Here is a 20,649-nt window from a genome sequence, read left to right on the forward strand (position 1 = left end):
TTTCCTTAACTCCCTCATTTTCTTAATTCCATAACTTAAGGAATTAGGGAAATGACACTCATTATTCCCATCTAGAAAACGCCAACATGTCAAAGGATGTTTCTGGAAAAAAGGAAGGAAAACAAAATCTACTGACTTTTGTGTAATGTAGGTTTTCCAGAGATCTTTGACAACATGGTTATCTTGTGGTGAGAAAAATATTAGTTATTATTACAAGAAACTGCGGCCTCCTCCAGGGAACATTTTGGAAATGCACAGTTGCATCATGGTACTCCTCTAAGATCTCCTCCAGGATCTCTCATTGTCTGTGGTGTAATCTCTGAAAAGAGCATTCTATCAATCTATTCGGAATAACTTTGTGGAGAGCCTCAAGATACATAGTCTCCACTCCTGGCATTTCATGCAAAATACGCAAGGCCTTCTAGTTACAGAGCACAGGTTGGTTTGGCCTTAGATACCTGATGGTGAGTCTCAGGCTCTCCTTGGCCCCATGGCAGGTCATCTGTTTTGCCACTGTCACATGTCCCCTTATACTGGGCTGCTTGCCAGCTGGCATCTAGCGCCTAGAAAATACTGGATAAATATTTGGTAAACAAAGAAATTATGTGTTTTAGCATAGTTCTTAGAAAAACGTGTATGCTTATTTTAATGTTTAATGACTGAAAAATTAAGTGTAGCTAATTTCATTTTTTTTGTAAGACTCTGCCACAGTAGATACTGTGAAGAGTTTATGAATAGTCAATAATGCACTTCCACTTATGTCCTATATGTTCTGAATCCTTGGCATATATTTTTATTTAGCTGTTACGAGGGTCAGCAAGGTATTTGATCTTCACGTAACAGGCAAGAAGGACGCCACCAAGATGGATTAAGTAAGCTGTATTGTTTTCAGCTGTATATTATAAGGCTAAATTTTGATTTCAGTATTTTCTGAGCTCTTACACTCTCTTGTTTTAATTTTACACCATACATGTATTGCACACAAAGTCTAACCCTGTCTTACTTGTGAAGCAGACACATGTAGCACCAGCAGTCTGCACAGTCTTAAATGCGCACCATACATTTATAACACACACAGCCTACCCTGTCTTAAGTGTGTTCCACACATATATAACACACGGCAGTCTCCCCTGTGTTAACTTTACACCATACATGTATAGCAATTCAGTCTACCTGGTCTTGAACGCACACCGCAGGTATGTAGCACATGCAGTCTATGCAGTCTTAAATGTGCACCATCCATGTACAGCACACACAGTGTCTGCAGCCTTAAATGCACACCACAGATGTAGAACACATGTAGTCTACCCTGGCCTAAATGCACACGATAGATGTATATAACGCATGCAGGCTGCCTAGTCTTAAGTTTAGAACACGCACATAAATATACCACACATGCACATATAAAAGTAGAATCTAGCCAGTGACTTCTTGTACTATTTGAATTTTTGATTTCAATCATAGTTTCATGCAGGAAAAGTTATATATATATATGACACAACAGTGAGTACTTCAGGTACACAGTCCTATGACACTGATTGCACTCACATTGTTACGCAACATTCACTGTAGCCACCTTTGGTCCCTTTCATCTTCCCAAACTCAAAATCTGTGCACACTAAACACAGATTCCTCCCACTCCCCCACACCCTCTGATAGCCACCATTCTCCTTTCTGTGGTTTTTATTTGGAGAATGTAGCATCATTCAGTAATTCTCACGAATTTATCACACTAATTCAACTGTTTCTATTCTGGCTGTGCTATCAAACATATGCTTGGAGGGAAAAAAAAAATCTTCTTTAACTTTCTTACACCAAGAAGGCATTGTTTACAGTTTAATTAATGTTGCTCAAAGGAAATCAAGGCCTGACTGTGAAGCAAAAACAGCCCCATGCGAGGAAGTGGAAATTTGTGCACACAGCCCCAGGACTAAAGAGCAGGTCACTGAAGAGACAGAAATGACGGGGTAGGCCTGGGTAGTAGTGTTCACATGCTCGGTCTTTTGCTGGTTGCAATCCACATATAGATCACAGACAGTTTTCATTTTTCTCCCTTACAGACTGCATTTCTGTTAATGTGTGAAAACGAGGCAACTGGAGAGAATGTAATCCACATGTTTTGGTGCATTTACACTTCTGTGCTCTTGAGAATATCAAAGTTGCCCAACAGTATATTTTCTGAGGCCTTAAAAAAAAAAGAGCAAGACAATTACAGACTTTTTGAAGCACAAACAATCCTCAAAGGATGGTACTCAATGTAAGCTAATCCTGAAATCTAAACAGTATTAATTCTCTATGCTGATTCTAAATAAAATAAAAGTTTATTATACATTTAGCTACTTTAAATGTAGGCTGAACTCCAAAAACCAAAAACTGTATAGGAGGCTCAGCGTTCCCTTTTGAAAAGAGGTTTGTTTCTGAGACAGGTGTGGGGGAAGAGTTTGCCACTGACATCTGCTCAGTGCAGCAGCACCCAGCAAGTCTCATTTTCTCCATCTACAAACGGACATGAAAATGCATGAGGTGCTGATTTATCCTAGAGATAAAGCAGATCATAGACATAAAGTGCTCAAACAGACACCACGGAAAGAGAAGTACCTAGCAAATGTTTGCTCACACGCATATCTTCAGATTTGAATACTCCACAGTGACGATGCCATTAAAACCTATTCATAAAATGAAGTTGTATGAAATATAGCGAACTACGTTCTTCTTTTACATTGAAAGGATGAAAAGCACTGATGATAAAAGGTAACATGACACACATTAACCCAAAGGTGGGGCCACTAAGAGAATGCAGGTCCAGCTTGTGGGGTTTCTCTGTGGGGTGGCCTACAGCATGAGGGAGTGTTTCCTCACATTTCTAAAATGTTTGTATTAACTAACATTATTTAAGTCTTAGTTCAATTAAAATTAGGATGTTGCTTGTCTGTTCATGAAGCTCGCAGCTTTTAAAAATAATTTGGGCTTTGTCTTAGGATAACTTTTAAAACGGCAAGATAAGTAGGCTTCCCACTATGCAAGTAACACAGCCCTCTGTCACTTATGTAACGTCCAGGTGAAGGAAGCCTGGGAGAACACTCTAGGGCCTCCTTGTCCTCCCCCTCTATGTGATGTCTTAATCATACCCAAAACCTGAGCTCGGAAACACACTGACTGCTAATTCTACAGCCAGATAAAGTCATGGCAATGCGTAGACATGATTTCATTAAAGCAGACATGTAAGGAGCACACGGAAGACCGCAATATCTCAATCTGAGTAGATAAGCAAGGAGGCCCACAGACCCTATGCTAAAACCTCCTTAAGGTTTAGGGTGATGTCGTAAGTGGGATATTGTATATGACTCATTGGTTAGTTCCTGAGGTTTTAATTTAACCCCTTTAGCCCTGCTCTACATCTACCATCATCTTTTCAATATAACAAAATGCTCTCTGTTTATTCAAAATTCAACTATGATTTATTTATTTTTTATTTAGTTTTAAGCTATATTCATCTCTATTTTTATCATCTCTATTTTTTAAAAGAGAGATTTGCTTCTTCTAGATGGCCTGGAACTTGCTGTATAGCCCAGGCTGTCCTTCCTCAGCCTGCTGACAGCTGGGATTACAAATACTTGCCACCCATCCCGCTTATATTTTAAATGAAAAGCAGGCTTCCCCCAATAACATTTTCTTTGGCTAAGTCAGTCTTCTTTACAGGAAGACATCTTAACCTACTGAAGATTTATGGGAGAGGAAACAGTTTTGTTTTGGAGTTCAGGCAAACAGTCATCTCTTTGTGCACAGTGTCTCATCTTGGTAAGATAGCAGTATGTAGAGCTGCTCTTCCTTTAAAAACCACTAAAATGGTACCCTTCCTTCCAAGAAAAAAACACAGTGATGAACTCAAATAGCTAGCCCCATGGAGAAGTTACCTAGAGGCCAAGATAATGTAATTTCTTGATCATCTAACTGAACTCCTTAACTTAGAAGTAGAAAACGGAAAACAGTTTAAAATTTCTCTATTTACTTATTAAATTATATATTTTATTGTTTTTCCAATAAGTTTGAATGCTCAATTTCATTTAATTTATAACAAAGACCCACTGGAAAGTCCATATATCTTATCCAGAAAGAAACCTCTCTGGTAGTAAATGAAAATTGGATCCAGCTAACATGCCAAGACTTCAAAAGCCAACACCAAAACTTGTCTAGTGGACCCACAAAGACAAGGGAAGATGCTTTCCTGTCGTTACAGCCTCTGGGCTTCCTGTGTTGTTATTTCAGTTTTCTTTTGATTTCCGTGTTGAGCTCAACCTGTAGGCATTTGATCGGGTTACCTCTGGCTTACTTCTAACATAGGGAGAGTTGAAGAAATCCCACAAAATCCGTAAGTCTAAATAAATGTCCACCCAAGAACATTACATTACCTTTTCCTTTCCTTCTGAGAGAGTCATCTGAAAGGCCCTTTTCTCTTGGGAATAAACAGCTTACCTCACCTTTCATTCTTGTATCAGATTCACACTGTTTTCCTTGTGAAGACAAACATTGAACTTTATGGCAGAGTAATACTAGAAACCCTGGTTCTTACAGTCTTTCTTTTGCCAGGTAAGATTTGTGACAGTTTCCCAGCCGCTTTCATCTAGTCTAGAAATTTAACCATACTTTGATTTAAGAAACGTCTATTTTCATATCTAAAGGGAAATGAAAGTGACAGGGTAGGGTTCAGGACTCCAGAGCGCAGATCTCTACCCGAAAAAGACTAGGTGGCCAGTGCATTCACTGCTCAGGCCTCAACCTGCAAACAACATAAATAAGAGAAACTTTCAGAAGGTTTCGAAAGCCTGTTTATTTAAAAATCACATGGAATAAACTTGCCACAGATCATCTTTTAAAGTTTTTTTATATGTAATAGCTTCTAACATTAAGTTTGTTCAGACAGTGCTGACGTGATTTTTCCCTCCCAAGTTTATGAAAACAGAGACTTTCTGTGTCAAAGCCAGAAGGGTGTTTTAAAACATCCCTTATTAAAAGTGCAGCAAGTAATTTACATTTTAAAAATTCACTAAAGTTTAAGATGTTTCAAATTGGTGACTCTTCCTCCTTTATCTAATATCCTATGCTTAAAACTGCTAAGTTCTGAGTGTGAATATTAAAATTCTGTGTAGGAAAAATGTAGGCTAAGTTTTATTGAAAATCATGTGGAGCTCTTTTTGGAAAACACAGACCAGAGACAAGCAGGCAGGATAATTCAATTTAGAATCCTTTCACATGCGTAGAAGACTGATCCCTTCAGAGCACTGACACAATTCACTGAACACTTCCCAGAAGTTTCTGGAGTCAAATGACCACTGTGCATTTTCATGGGTAAGAATTTGAAAGGTTATAGTGAGCAACTTTAGAACTATATATCAAAGTCTATTGCAGTGACAGCCTTTGAAGTTCGGGGCACAGCACCAAGGCCATTTTGGCACTTCCTCAGAATATGAAAAGACACCAAGATCCTCTCTGGCTTATATGCCAATGGCCAGTGGCATTGCAAGAAGATGCAGTGAGCAGTTCAGTGAGAATTGACAGACTTCATGATAATTTATGCAAGCCTGTTCCATTACAGTGACAGTCAGTTGGTGTTTATATCATCTGTCTCATTGTAGAACTTCTGCTGGGACTTGACTATGACTTTATTTTCTATATTTAATAGTCACGCATTTATCAGTTTCACAGTTTAAAACTCAGGACACTGTAAGTTTAATGAAAGTTTTTGGTGGAAATCAAATCAATCTGTAAGAGTATCTGTTCTGTTGATGTTGGGGTTTCTGTCTAAGTTCCAGCTCCAATCACCAGTTTCAAACTTCACCCAAGAGGGAGAGAGAGACACTGCCATAGATGGCTTTGAAATCTCTGATTTGGTTTTAATTACATCATTAGTTCTATTTAAGACCTCATTCATCTGGCATCTAGATCACTCTCCAGAGTAACCTTGAACCTTTTCTTCCTATTTTCTCAATTCTAGCATATTCTCATGTCCTAAAGATCTATTTAGACCACACCACTCAGAGATACTTTCTTCAGACTGTATATACTATGTAAGATCTCTCTGGTCCAGGCACGGAGAGAACCTGCTGCAGCCTCTAGTTTTTCATGGAAACTCACTCATCCTTCTTGCCCACATTTACTGTCCCTTCCTTCCTTTCTTTCTTTCTTTCTTTCTTTCTTTCTTTCTTTCTTTCTTTCTTTCTTTCTTTCTTTCTTTCTTCACCGCCTGCCTTTCTTAAAAACTGTAAGCTCTGTGAGGTAATGATGCCATCCAGTATTTTTGAATAGTGAAGAGAAGCAGATTTTACTTATTCTGTGTATGGGAAGTAAGTACTTGACATTGGTTAAGCAGTACTTTGAGGTGTAGTCTGTTGGTACCCATGTGGGAGCTATTAGCTAAGAAAATGCCATGTGGGTTTGACATCTAAAAATAAGGCACTAGAAATGCTGCTTAAAGATGCCCACAGGCCAGATGTGGTGGCCCACATTGTCATCTCTGCACCTTTGAGGGAAAGGTAGGATGCATGCTACAGATGTATAAGGCCAGCCTGGTCTTCATAGTGAGTACCAGGCTAGCCTGAGCTACCTAGTGGGTTCCAGTTCAGCTATAACTACATCCTGAAACTTTGTCTCTAAAAGTAAATATATTCTTTTTCAGGATACAAGTTACCAGTAATGGCTAAGACACCAAATATGAAACATATGAAAATTCAGCATATGTCATAGTTCATTAATAAAAAAGGAAATATGGAGGTTTGTTAATATTTAGTAATACTTTTACTATAAATATGAAGATGAATATACTTAGATGCAAATCTATAGAACTATGTTTAGAAAGTTCAAAATATGTCTCTATTAGATAACTAAAAATAATGAGCCTGAAGTTGGATAATTTTCATACTGACAAATCTATAGATAAAAATCCTGTCAATAAGATAGACAAACCAAAAGGATTCATGAATTGTACAGAAACTAAGAAGAATTAATCTACAGGGAAATAAACCAGAAAAGAGTTGGTGCAGGAGAGCTGATAACATCATTGTAAATTGACTTTTTGCTCCCAGTTATTTGCTCATCCTTAAGCTCACACTCTCCACCACAAAGTCTTCTCAAAGGCATGGGTGTTTGCTGACCTAAAGAAACAGCTTTAAATGGCCTTAGGCAAATAGTTCCGTTTCCTGGTTCTATGTCAACACTTTAAGTGACACTAAACCTTCTGTTTGCCTTCTTATTCTTCAGCCAGTTGCCATGGGGGCACAAGAGATACACAGAGAAGAACTGAGGCCAGCATGCAGTGAGAAATCAAGCTAGCCATATGTGTAATCAGAAATAAAGTCACCCTCTGACAGCAGCTTGTGGCAGTATCTCCCTGCTGATTACACACATGAAATGAAGAAAACAAATAATGTAGCTAAGGTTTTGTGGTTCTTTGTTATCCACCACTATCATGACCATAACTATCTGATACATTCACAAATTAAAAAGAGCAATGGGGACAGTCTTCCCTTCCAGAAATTAAAGAAAAAAAAGTCTCTTTCCTGAGATTGATTCTTTATTCTTTTTCCACAGAAATCAGCAAATTCGCATCTGCTCAATGCAGAAAGTGTGAGTTTCCCCTACGTCCTCCACTGGGCTCTGTTTTTCTTCTTTGTGGTCAGGCTAACAACTGTATTGTCTTTAAAATGAAGACTTTCCTCTAGTTTATGGGGATGCCAATGACTCTGTGGCCTCATCTGTAAAATATGGAGTCAACTTAGAACCATAGTTTAGGACTCTGTTTGGGGATCTGTTGTTAAGTTGTCCTATGAGCATGATGTGGCTATTTTCTTTTGAACTGTGAACAACTGTGAATACTCCCCTGACACACACTTAAAACTGAGCCCATTGTTTTTCAGTTTTGGAGAGTGGAGGACTCAAGGACCACGCCAAGGATTTATAATGATTGCCAAGGGAGATGGGTTTATGAAGGACCACCTTTCCCAAGTATGTATGTGGTTAACAGTTGCTGGAGGAGACAGGTCTCTTTCTTCGGTGGTATAACTGTCTATAAGTAGCCATGCCTCTGTGAGTAATCCATTACCAAATTCCTGTAAGTAACTGCATTAGACTTACTATAGCACAAAGCTATACCTGAGTGGACCATTTCTTTGTTTCTGTTATTGACGCCTTATCTGGGGCAAGAAGACATTTATACATTCTCCTCAGGAAAAGTTGTAATAACAGTACCCTTTAAAGATGGACATTGAGAGTCCTAGCATGTGGAGGGGGCAAAGCAGGAAAGCTAACTGATCGGACTCTTCATGTAGCAACATTTTTTCTTTGATCTGTTGAAAATGTAGAGACTCATTGTGAAAAATCACTTTCACTGTTAAAAAATTAGAAACAGTAACAAAATAGTTTTAAGGTTGTCTCAGACTAAAGTACTACGATCGTGGAGTTGGTTCTAACATATTTATGAGACTGCCATATAAACTCTTGGAATAATATTCTGACTTGACAATCTGGGTCATAGATTGTATCACTTTGCTCTCTTATTAATGGTTAGGGTAAGTCCAGTTTGGTGGGCTCTCAAGCTTCTGCCTGTACCCTCAGCATCTTTTCCACCCCCATGGTCTTCCTAAACTTTAGGCACACCCAGCTCTTTCCTTTATCAGGTTTCATACCTGCTCTTTGGTTATTCGGAGTCCAGCCTCTGTTTTTCTTCAGTCTTAGTTTATTAAACAGCCTACCAAATAAATGTTCCTCAATCCCCCAAACTACTGGAGACCTCCACGCCCTTGTCAGTCTCTATGACAGCATGCTTTGCTTTCCTTTATTTACAGTTCCAGAAGAATCCACTCATAGTTCATATTACTTGTCATATTCATAAGAGAAAAGTCTGTGTGGGGGGTCCAAGTTGCCTCATTTACTTTTATATTAATGGAATCGAAAGCAATACCTGGCACGGACCATATGTTTTTTATATGGATGAATGAATAAATAACCTTCTTAAACTTCATCAACATTTTTCACCATATTTATAGACTATGCATGCATGAATCCCTCAGTCATATTCCTAATCCACACAGAACTCTCCTAATCCCCTTACACATCAATATTCTCTCAATTTTCTTCCATTCATCATTCTTCTTCTCATTACATATTTTTAGTTATAAATGGTCATCATCTGAGAAGCTTCAGGAAATAATTATCAGGTTGTTCTTGAAACTTAAAAATAGAGGATTCTCTGGAAGTGGCATGAGACTCCTGGATGCTGCAAAGATACCTCCCTCTGGAAATGAAAATGGTGTTTTTGCTTAAGCTACAGACTTTGCTGAGTTTATCTGGTATGAGCCAACATTTAAACACCTAAGTTTATTAATGAAAACACTTAAATTTTTGATCTGGAAAATCAAGATCTATACATCAGTTCATAGTTATGAGAGATGACCATTCACACATTCCTGTTTTTCTTTTCTATCTTCACACAAACCACATGACATTTTTTGGCTATACTATATCTGTTATTATTATTTATCTATTGATAATTGCATAATGTACTTTCATGTGTACATAACTACCTGATGTGAAATGAGGAAACATGAAAATTTTTGTCACTGAGACACTTCCACATTCTTTAGAGAAAAGACATACAGCCTGAAGTCTCAGCATGCATTCTTATGAGTAGGTATGGTCACAGGATTCCCCTGTTATTCAAAGTTATACCTTTGAATTGATTTTCAATAACTTCTTTAGGAAGTTTTTGGTTCCCTGTTGTAGGGAACATATGTACAATTGATGAATGAAGGTGTTAAGAAAAGTAACAAAAACTTTCAAACCTGGGACTGAAATCTTCCCCACAGTGGGATGATTCATTTCCATAACGAGGCCATTGTGCAAGACCTGAAAACAAGAAACCAGAAAAACAGCTCAGAGAAAGAAACCGTGTTCAATCTCAAGCTATTCAGACAGCCGGCTACTTAGCATTGAAGAAAGATATAACAAAACAGAGATCTTTTAACTTTCATTTGAAAATTGTTTCTTATTGTCATAGATACCAATTGAAGCCAAAATGGCTAAGCGTCTCACTAATTAGAAAACTTCCCATACTAAAAACTTTAATTTACCTTAAGTATAGTCTATCTAAGTATTATATATATATTATATATATTATATATATAATAATAGATATTATATATAATATATAATAAGCGATATATATATCGCTTATTTAATTTACTTTAGATATAGTTGATCGAACTATGCTACTCTAATGACAAATGTCGCCTTATTTTTTGCATTAAATAATGGCAGGACCCGAGCAAAGTCAATTGCAGCAGGAAATAGAGGATGGGAGCTAAGATCTGGACTAGAAGAGTCCATGGAAAATAGACATGCACTTCTGGCATTCTGTTCGGTTGGATTAGGAGCTCATTCCAATGTGAAGGATGAATCAGTGTCCAAAGAGCAATTCACACCTGGAGGTGAAAGATACAAGAATGTGAAGATCTATATGAGCAGAGACAATTGAGAAAGAGCCTAGGGAAGGCCCAGGTCAGGGACTTGAGCAGGGAGGTTAACCCAGTTGTGTTTTCTTTTCTTTTCTTTTTTTTTTTTTTTTTTTTAGTTCTGCTTTGTTTTTTAAATTATTTATTTATTTTACATATAAGTGTGCTCTATCTGTAGATCATTTGCATGCCAGAAGAGGGCATCAGATTCCAATATAAGATGGTTGTGTCCCACCATGTGGTTGCTGGGAATTGAACTCAGGACCTCTGGAAGAACAGACAGTGCTCTTAACCTCTGAGCCATCTCTCCAGCCCCCCCCCCCAATTGTGTTTTCAATGATGAAAAGACTTTTTAAGTTCTCAAGAATAGGACTCTGATGAGAGAACACAGAAAGAGACAAAAACCTCATGCTGGAGGACTGAATGGGTTCTTCTGTGCTATGACCAAGACCAGCTTTTCGGTGTTCCCTGAGGAAAAAAAGTAAACATAGCTTGGGGTAAGACCTAAGACCTTAGGTCAGTTACTACTCCAGCATTTCACCAGAGACATAGACCCGCATGCTTTGTTACTTGACTGCAAAATCTGGAAACGTAGGCTAAATTTTTGTTATTGTTGTTCAAGAATCTAAAATCTGCTAGATACAATCAAATTGCTTTGCCTATTATTAAAGGATGTCATCATGGCTTGGGGCTACACTCTGTACCATAAAAAGTTGAATTGCTAAAGATAAAAAAATAATACAACCATTATCACTGTTATACATATTATCACAATATATATATATATATATATATATATATATATATATATATATATATATATGTATATATATATATATATATATATATATATATATATATATATATATATATATATATATTATAGAGTAAAGGTTCATGGAATAAAGGAGCCAATAAAAGCATATTCTTCCCTTAAGAAAATGCTCAGGAAAATAGCAAAATGAGACGGGCTTGTATCTATTTCTAATGAGCATTTGGGTTACACTATGACCTAAGTCATATTTTAAACAACTGGGGAATACTTGAATATATTCAAAGAATCCAACATGGATTGTCGGATCTTCACCAAGTTAAGTGTCTGTCAACTGTGTTTCCCCTTCACTGTCAGTTGAGATTAGGTCTCTCTTTCTAGGCTGTACATGACAGAAGCATTCCAGGAGTTCAACACACTTAAGGAATTTGAGTTCATACCAGAACAACAATGATAATAGATCTATAGCATTTTGAGGCTCAGATTTATTAAACTACACTGTTACCATGATGCATTTATAGGGTAGAGGTGCATGGAATAGAGGAGCCAACAAAATCATATCTCCCTTGAATAAACGTACTCTGGAAAATGGAAAAATGAGATGGGGGTGGTGTCTAGTTCTCATAAGCATTTTCGTCACATTATGACCTAACTCAGCAGTAAGACAACTTCATGGGTAGCCTTGTAAGGCCAGGCGTCCAAATCCGTAATGCTTAAGTATTCTTGTATCCACCAAGGTTGTGTGAGGAACGGCCACCGTTTCAGAAAGTAACTCTCTCGCAAGTATTCAGCCCCCACCATTTAGGCCAGTGCCACACCATACGCAGAGCCTTGCCAGCAATGCTTTGCTTTTCTTTTGGCATCGCCAGGTTTGTACACAAGAGCTGGCCAGGGAAAACCCTTGCCAGTGTTAGAACTGTGCCATAATTTAATTCTGGTGTGGCTCATTCTCAGCATCCACCCAGCACAGCCTCCTTCTCTGTGGGGGTGGGGGCTAAATGCCAGCCGGAGGTGCTAAATCTCAGTTCTGCTGAGGACAGGAACAAAAATACCAAGCTAAATTTCACTTGAAACAATTATCCGCACACTGAATCATTCTTCTCTTCTCGTATCTCTGTTGCCCTCCTGACTACCTCTTTGTAATAGCACTGCAGTGCTACTCACAAAAGACAAAAGTGAGTGTTCTTAGCTAAATATAACTTAACTGATAGCGTTGAAATTAATTAACGCTGAATTTTAATCACGTAGCAAATGCTAAGTGTCAAACGTGAAAGGGTAGTTGGTAAAGGTCAAGGGACATATGTCAAAGTTTTGTGAAGCGAGCGCTAGCGGCAGTTGATTGAAAATGTTCACAGAAGACACATTACATATTATGCTTCCTTCCCCTCTAACTTGCCTGTTCTCTGCATGTAGTATTTCCTGCTTGCGGCTTTTACCTGATCAATACATCAGCTTTAGGCAAAAATACAAATCTGTCTAGTGTTTGGCACAAGAAGCTAACTGCCATTTCTCATTGTCATCTGCTGTGACATTTGTACAATGAAGCAAATGGGCTGGACTGAGCTCCTACTTATAAGAGGGGCTGGTTTTACTCTGCACTTGGCAGACACTCACCTTTTAACATACAGTGTGGAGCTGGTAAGAGTCCATAGACTTTTCTCATGGTTCAGGTCTCATCATCCCAGAGACAGTACGTGACCTGGGTAATCTTGGGTAATTCTCCGGCCTTGTTTGTGGAGCTTTACCCAGTATAATTTTCAAATATCTCAGAAGCCAGAAGTCTGTATCTTAACATAAATCTCACCTACTCACTCCAGTGTGCCGTCTCATCAAAGCTTCATTGGAAACTGAGGCATGCCCTCTCCCACCTCTTAACAAGCATTCCTGTGGGAAGGGTTAGTAAGTGCCCCCTTTCCTTTGTTCATCTATCCACGACTCCCGTATCTAGAACTTTAATACAAAAACGTAAATAAAAATGTTCTGTTCCATGGCCATTAAAAATGGACCAGACCAGACAATCTTCACTGATTATAATAGAGATTTTTCTTAATTTATGTGTACATTGCGGCAGGGTGCTGGTGCTTATGAAGGCTATAAGAAATAGGATCAGATTCCTTGAAGCTGGAGTAGATGGGGATATTGGGAACCAGCTTGGGTTTTATGAAAGGGCAGTGCACTTTTAACCAAGTCTTCTTCATGCCAGCCCCCTTCAGGGACTTTATAAGTTTTCTTCAAGTGGATTTCTTGACATTAAATTCAATCTGGCCATTCAGGTTCTTCTTATTGCATATTAGATTATTTCAAAATAAAGACAGACCTTCCCTAGAACTCTTATGTGAGTTTTGTCCTTTGGCAGTGTGTTTAGATTTGACTGTTTTCTCCCAATTTTAATGTTTTATTCTTCCTAGACCTTCCATTGTTTGGTAGCTCCTCTAAATTTCATTTCTTCTTGATGTTTCAAAAGCCTATTCTTGCCAAGAATAGAATTTTAGATAGTGCACTAACCTCTTTAGCATCAGGCCTACTTAAAATAAGGACTCTCTTTCTCAAGGGTTTTATAGAGTGACAGCCTAATGATAGTCAAATGGTAATGTATTAATGACGGGGTGATAAATGTATACCTTAGAGTGATGTGAGAAATACAAGTCTGAAGTAAGTCTTTTTATAAAGTCCTATGGAAGAAGAAGAAGAGAAAAAAAAAACTCTGTAATATAGCACTAAAAAAACAATCAAAAAAATCACAAAAATTAAAAACTGATAGCCCTGTGGGTACAGGCCTATAATATAAGTGGCTTGGGAAACTGAAGCAGAGAATTACAAATGCAAGCCTTGTCTGAGCTACAAACTGAGTTCAAGGCCAGCCTGGACAAATTAGTAAGACCCTGTATAAAAGTTATAAAAGGAGGTAGGGGAGCTTTAGATAGAGCAAAGTGGTAAAGTGCTATGTGCAAATCTCTAGGTTCAGTCCCTAGAACTGACCCCACCCCCACATACACATACACCCCTCTTTCAAATGCAAAACTTTTATGGAAAGCAAGAAAACTAGCTCAAAGCTATATTTTTTTCTTTTTTTTTAAACCTGTATCAAAACTGAGGTGGTACAAAAAAATGACATCAGTGAGAATTTCCAGAAGACAAATCTAAGCAATTTACTGTGAATCCCCATTTGATGAATTGACTTAATTCAACAAACTCCACATAATTTTGATATGTTAAGCCCAAAGAAAAGGCAGGCAGTAATGATGAATGAGTTTACACCGAAATTGTCTTTAATTATGAGAGAAGGGATAGAGAACAAAAGACTTAAGACAATCTAGAACATAACAGAAGGTCCGTAAGGAAGGAGAAACACCCAATGAGAAACAAATATTTAACTCTGTTTTAGAACAAAGTAACTCAGGTCAAAGAGGCCAGTGGAGGTCATTCAACAGAGATAACACTGAAATTAAACATTAAAGCTAACCACAGCTATAATGCATTCACTATCAGCAGTTACAGCAAAGCTCCAAAAAGATTACCCATTACATCAAGAATCAAACACATATTTCATTAAATTTTCTGATGGACAAGACCAGGCTTAGCATTGTCGTCTCTCCAATGCTAAGATGATGGAAGCTTAAAGAAGTTGAGTCCTGGTCCAGAAGTCCACCTTGGACAAATTAGAAAGTCACCTTGGTAGCTGACCTGGGGCTGTAATTAATATGTCTGAGCCTAGTCACTTAGGAGGCTCCTGGCAGTTGGACAGTCAGTCAAGGAAAACAAAAAAACTAGAGAAGCATAATTTGATTTACCATTAAAATAACTATCCAATGTGGTCAATTCTGTAACAACAAGTCAGCTAAGTGGAGCAATGAAACTAAAGGGATTGCTTGGCACAAGGAGGCACGCTTAATTAATAAATGAAACTGCTCCCTTGTAGGAAGCCAAGAATACTCTAACACAACAAGGCAAAGGCTGTGCAGAGAGAAGGAATTGCACCCAGACTAGCTCAGAGTATGAGGGAGCCAGACCCAGCCATTGGTCTGGTTGGAGCACTGAAGAATTCTGAGGCATGAACCCTCACTCCTATACGAGGATAGTAATTTCTCTGTGGCATCCTGAGGGATTAAGTGAGATGATAGTAGTGGCCCTGGTTCCAGGTGAGCTCATAGAAAATGGCCACTGTTTCCGCCACAGTCGGGATACAGGGTTCAACCCCTGGTCCCAAACAACGATCCTGAGGTTTCACCTTCTACCCATCAGAATGGCTAAGATCAAGAACACACTTTCAAGATTTGGGCACATTCATTTGTCTGCGTAGCATACATGTGTTAAATGCATCATCAGAAATAGGTGTTTATTGATAGAGTACAAATACTAATGGAGTTTTGGGTGTTTGTTTGTTTGTTTGCTTTGTTTTGTTTCCTTTTTGAGACAGGGTATCATTATGTCACTCTGGCTGTTCTGGAACCCACTAGGTAAACCATGATAGCCTAAAACTGACAGAGATACACCTGTCTCTGCCTCCAAAGTGCGGGGATTAAAGATGTGTGCCACTATGCTGGAATATGAAGACTGATGCAGCAGATGTAAAGTGATAAGGAAAACTGAGGCCATAGGAAAAGCAAGGTGCTCACCTTCCAGAAGCTGACAGGCCTGCATGGAAAATTCCAGTTAAATGTAGTTACTGGTCTGTTCCTGATATGTAATAATATCTGTTGGTAATCAACTATATATTTGATAGATGTTCAAGAAATACCTATTGAATTTTCTTAAATTTAACTGCATTAACTGGATTAATATCAAGAGCTTCTTTCTGGTTCTATAATTTGATAGGGCTGTTGTTTAACTATTTTACCAGACTCTAAATTTCCTTAGACACAAAGTTCTTCCATAATATGTGTACTTTTAGGATCTTCATTATGGAATTCCAGGATTGCTCAGTAATGCCTTCAGTCAGCACTCCTGGCTAACCTTAAGGGCTATATTGCAAATAGGGGAAGACATTCCAGGGACCATGCTGAGAATCCCTTAAAGGAGCATCGTCATAGCCTCAGTAGAAAACATAAGAATGATCTATTAATCAATAACAAGAAAAACTCCATTTGTGGTGTAAAATATGTCCACCAAACCTGAAAAGCATATCAACAATTCACTTCATTAAGAAAATTCAGAAAAAAGAACAATAAGCAATCTCATTTATTATTCAACTCAAACACTCCTTATATGAAATGTTTATGACAGAGTGCTTTAAACTTAAGTCTTTTTCCAATGCTGAAATAGTTAAACATACATAATAAGATATCTTGGAAAGGGTACACACTCAAGTATATCATATAATTTACATTTCATATAGACTTTATATTCTAGTCTGAAGCTGGTTTTATGGGATGTTTTCCTAGTGGGCTTATATTATGATTCAACCTATAATATCAGATGGAATTTTCCATTTGTGGTATCAAAGCACTCAGACATTTTCAGTTTTGGAGCATTTTAAATTTCAGATCACGATCATTCAACATATAATATCAATGTTAGCAATTTAATCATACTTAGTATAACAGGAGAATATTTTTGAAATAGCATTTTGAGAAGTTCCATAAGCAGAGGCAAAACTTACTATAGATACAGCCAACAAGTTAGTTCAATTATTTATAAAAACTTTCCACAGAAAATACAGAAAAAACTTGAAGCCATGAAACAAATAGAAAGGTAAATCCTCAGCTCTACCTAGATAATGGAGATCAGCTTTAAAAGCTGCTGTTTGGGTCTTTCTTACTTCTTTGACTCAATCCCTCTTTCTTTATTTCCTTTTGTTTGTTTTTTTCTTTTATTTTCTTAGGTTCCCTACTATTTTTAAATTTTTATTAGGTCACTAAGAATTCCATGGTTTGATCACATTCAACTTCCTCTTGGTCTCAGTTTCCAAAACTAAATCTTATTTTCAAGCTAATACACACAAGCCCCTCTTCAATTTCAAGAACTCATAATTCTGGGGTTGGGGAGATGGCTCATCAGTTATGAGTTCATGGGCTCCTACAGTTCATGGTTCAATTTCCAGAACCCATAGGCCGCCTCACACCTTTCTGTAATTCCAGTTTCAGGTCATCCAATGTCTTCTTCTGGCCTCCACTGGTACCAGACACGTATATAGTACACATACATATATGTAGGGAGACTACACACACACACACACACACACACACACACACATACACACACACATATATATATATACATATGTATGTATGTATACATATACTCATATATATTAAAATCATACTTTAAGTCATGAAAAGGGGCAGGACAATATATGCATAGTTCAGGAACTACTGATAAAATGAGCACAGATGCACCCAAGACCAGAATAAGAAAGTAATATTTTCAGCAGGGTTAATGTCCCAGGTATGCTCAAACCCTGATAAAATCTCAAATGATCACACAACTGAATTTTACTACTCATTTTCTTATTTTTATATTTATGCCACATGTGTGTATAATGTTCACAATTAAGTATTTAATTCACTTACAACATTTTTCCTAGTGAAATCATGCATAGGTTTTCTTTGACTAGCTTTTTCTCTGGACATTGTTTCCATGATGTAACTAGTTTTAAGGATATGGTGGAGGCCATCAATGTAAAGTGTGGTATTGTATAAATATACCCTAATTTTGTAGATTTTATTGGTATATATTATACATAATGTGTTTTGTTGTGACATTCTTATATATACTTATTATACAGAATGGATTTTTTATCTATTCACCTTGTTACTCTTTGTTTTCATCCTCCTGCACCTGCTGGTTTTTTCCTTTTCCCAATTAGGTCCCCTCCCTTTTCATGCCTTTTTAAAATAATTTTGTTCTTTTTGATATCACCATGAGTTTCCTTAGGGTTGCTTGTAGATGGATCTGCACAAGACTGGGCCTGTCAGCATCCAGTGATGAAGGTTTGGAGGTGGTGAAGCTCATGAGTCCCCAGCCAGCTGAGGATGTATATGAAGTTAATTGTTATTGAAAGGAGATGTACTTTTTTCAGTAGTGTACTCACTAGCATGATTACCAGGCTCCTGTAAATACACCATAATTTAGTAACATAATCTTTCCCTGTGTGCTCTGAAATTATTTTACTGTGCCTAAGAAAGTAACAATTAGCATGCTTCCTCATAAAACTGTATCTCTAAGACATATACCTAAAGGCAGAATTGTTAACAGATAAGAAATATGTATAAAATTAAAAAAAACTGAAACAGAGTTAATAAAATGTAACTGATAAGAAAAAAATAAAATAAAATAAATATGTATATTTAACTTGCTAGTTAATAACCAAGTTTTTTTCTTAAAAGTTTCTAAATTGATTCTCTTCAATTGCTTTACCTTCCTTGGCAAAACCTAATATTCTGAGTGTTTAGATTTGATCAGCTTATCTCTTTTAAGCTTTAACTTACATTTCTTTGATTTCCTGTAACTGCAAAAATATTTTTCAGTTTAATAATAACTTAAATCCTCTTTATAATTAAATATTTATCCAGTTAATGTGTGCCCTTTCTCAGTGCCTTAAGTGATTTTTAGTTTTGAATTTCCAAAGTTCACATAGGATAATGAATATTTATTGTAACAAAAATAGTAGAAATAAAAATTTGCTTTTGTTCCAGTTCACTTCATTATGTATTTGGGTAAAATAAATTCTTTACCCTGACATTCTCAACTTACTGACCTTTATAACATGTTTTTCACCTTTTCTTATTGATTTTAACATTCTTTCCTGTGCTTAGATGACAAAGCTATTCTCCTAAATTTCCTTAGAAATGTTCAAAAGTTGATCAGTTCCGTAACAGCTGAGAGGAAAGTTAGTGGTGTGAGGGAATAAGTTAACCCTGATAAAGAATACATTCACTTGTGAAGGGGAGTGGTGCATCCTTGCACCCAGCACATGAAAATCTGAGGCAGAGAGACAGAGAAAGTCTTGCCCATTGGGGACATATAGTAAGGCCCTCAACAAACAAACAAACAAAAACCAAATTACAGAAAAGAAAAAAAAAGAGCAATATATATATATATATATAGAAAAGAGCATGAACAAAAATACTAAGGTTAATATCACTACACAGAAGTTAAATACTGAGATTTTAACAATAACAAAACATAGAATGTGAAAGCTGGGAGCTAAAAAAAAAAACATTACTGATAGAATAAATCAAAGCTGACTTCAACACGCAAAGAAACACACTGTGTTAATGGTCAGGATACTCAACATTACATAGATATCAAGTATTCTAAAATGTAGCAGTTTGATGCAGTTTTTGTGAAGACTCACATTTTTGTAGTTAAAAAAATTGTTCTGGTTCAAAAGTATGTGTGCTGTCCCTATGTAACCTGGTGCACTAGATTATGATCAACCTTCTTCCCTTCTTCCCCTTCTAGACCCTTCTTCCTCCAGAAGACATCAGCTCCCCATAACTCTTCAGTTCAGAAATCGGGATCATAACTCCTTCCATACCAGAATTTTGGCTGGCTTGACCTTGTGCAATTCTTGTGTAACACTATCTCTGGGAGATAAAAACAAGTGTCTACTGACCCAAGAAGGAAACCAACAATAGACAAATATACAGATATCACCCAAACCCAACTTGATGAACTAATGAGTGCCTCAAGGGGTTACTTACAGGAATATTGTGTGAGGGATTATGTGCGAAACAAAAGCAAGTCAAGAAGAGCTGTACCACCATGTAAACCAGCATGGATGACAGGCAGTTCACAAAAGCCAGAAACCAGCAACATACTACACAACCAGCAGGCAGCTCAATAATTTAGAAAATGTTCTTCACAGAGAGCTTGGCTGGTGTCTGTTTCTTTCATGCAGTCCAGCTGGTCTCTGCTTCTTCCAGGCAGCCAACTTGGCTCGGATTATCTCTCAGCAGCCCTTATCATTTCTATATATTTGGGGAAGAAGGAGTCCAGTGAATCTGGTCAGTTTCAGGGACTTCCTGGAAGCCATTGGATTGAATTTACTTCCCCAGTTTAAGGACCTTTCCTGCAGGAGTGGAGTGTTTCACCTCAACTCAGAACATTCTTTGCTTTTACCTTCTTATAAATATTCTGTATTAGCAAGTATATGCCTAAGAATATTCTGTTCTCTCTCCCTCTTAACACCTTGTCTTAAAACATTATGTTGATTTACCTTCTTTTAACTATTCTGTGTTTTATTGAGTGTTCTACCAAGGTGTAAGGTCTTAATCTGGGAGGAAATGGCTATAAAACAGGAAGCAACCACTGATGCTGTGAGTTCTTCAGTCCTGTTATATCCAGGAGACACTGTTTCTTCCAAGTTCTCCTGAATCTCTCCTTGTCACAATCCCGCCACCCTCTTTTCTGTGATGGTCCTCAAGTCTTAGG

General features: G+C 37.5%; 1 protein-coding gene across 3 annotated transcripts in view; it reads right to left on the reverse strand.

Annotated features, from left to right (window-relative positions):
• Positions 1-20,649, reverse strand: part of Sugct (succinyl-CoA:glutarate-CoA transferase) — a 668,162-nt gene that overhangs the window by 105,804 nt on the left and 541,709 nt on the right. For all 3 annotated transcript variants that reach the window (XM_055603972.1, XM_055603970.1, XM_055603971.1), the window contains one exon: positions 9,834-9,897. In XM_055603972.1, coding sequence (XP_055459947.1) covers positions 9,834-9,897 — 64 coding nt within the window. The remainder of the gene's footprint in view (positions 1-9,833; positions 9,898-20,649) is intronic.

The sequence above is a fragment of the Psammomys obesus genome, unplaced genomic scaffold, assembly GCF_907164565.1.
Source record: "Psammomys obesus unplaced genomic scaffold, mPsaObe1.curated_primary_1811, whole genome shotgun sequence".
Lineage (NCBI taxonomy): Eukaryota > Metazoa > Chordata > Mammalia > Rodentia > Muridae > Psammomys > Psammomys obesus.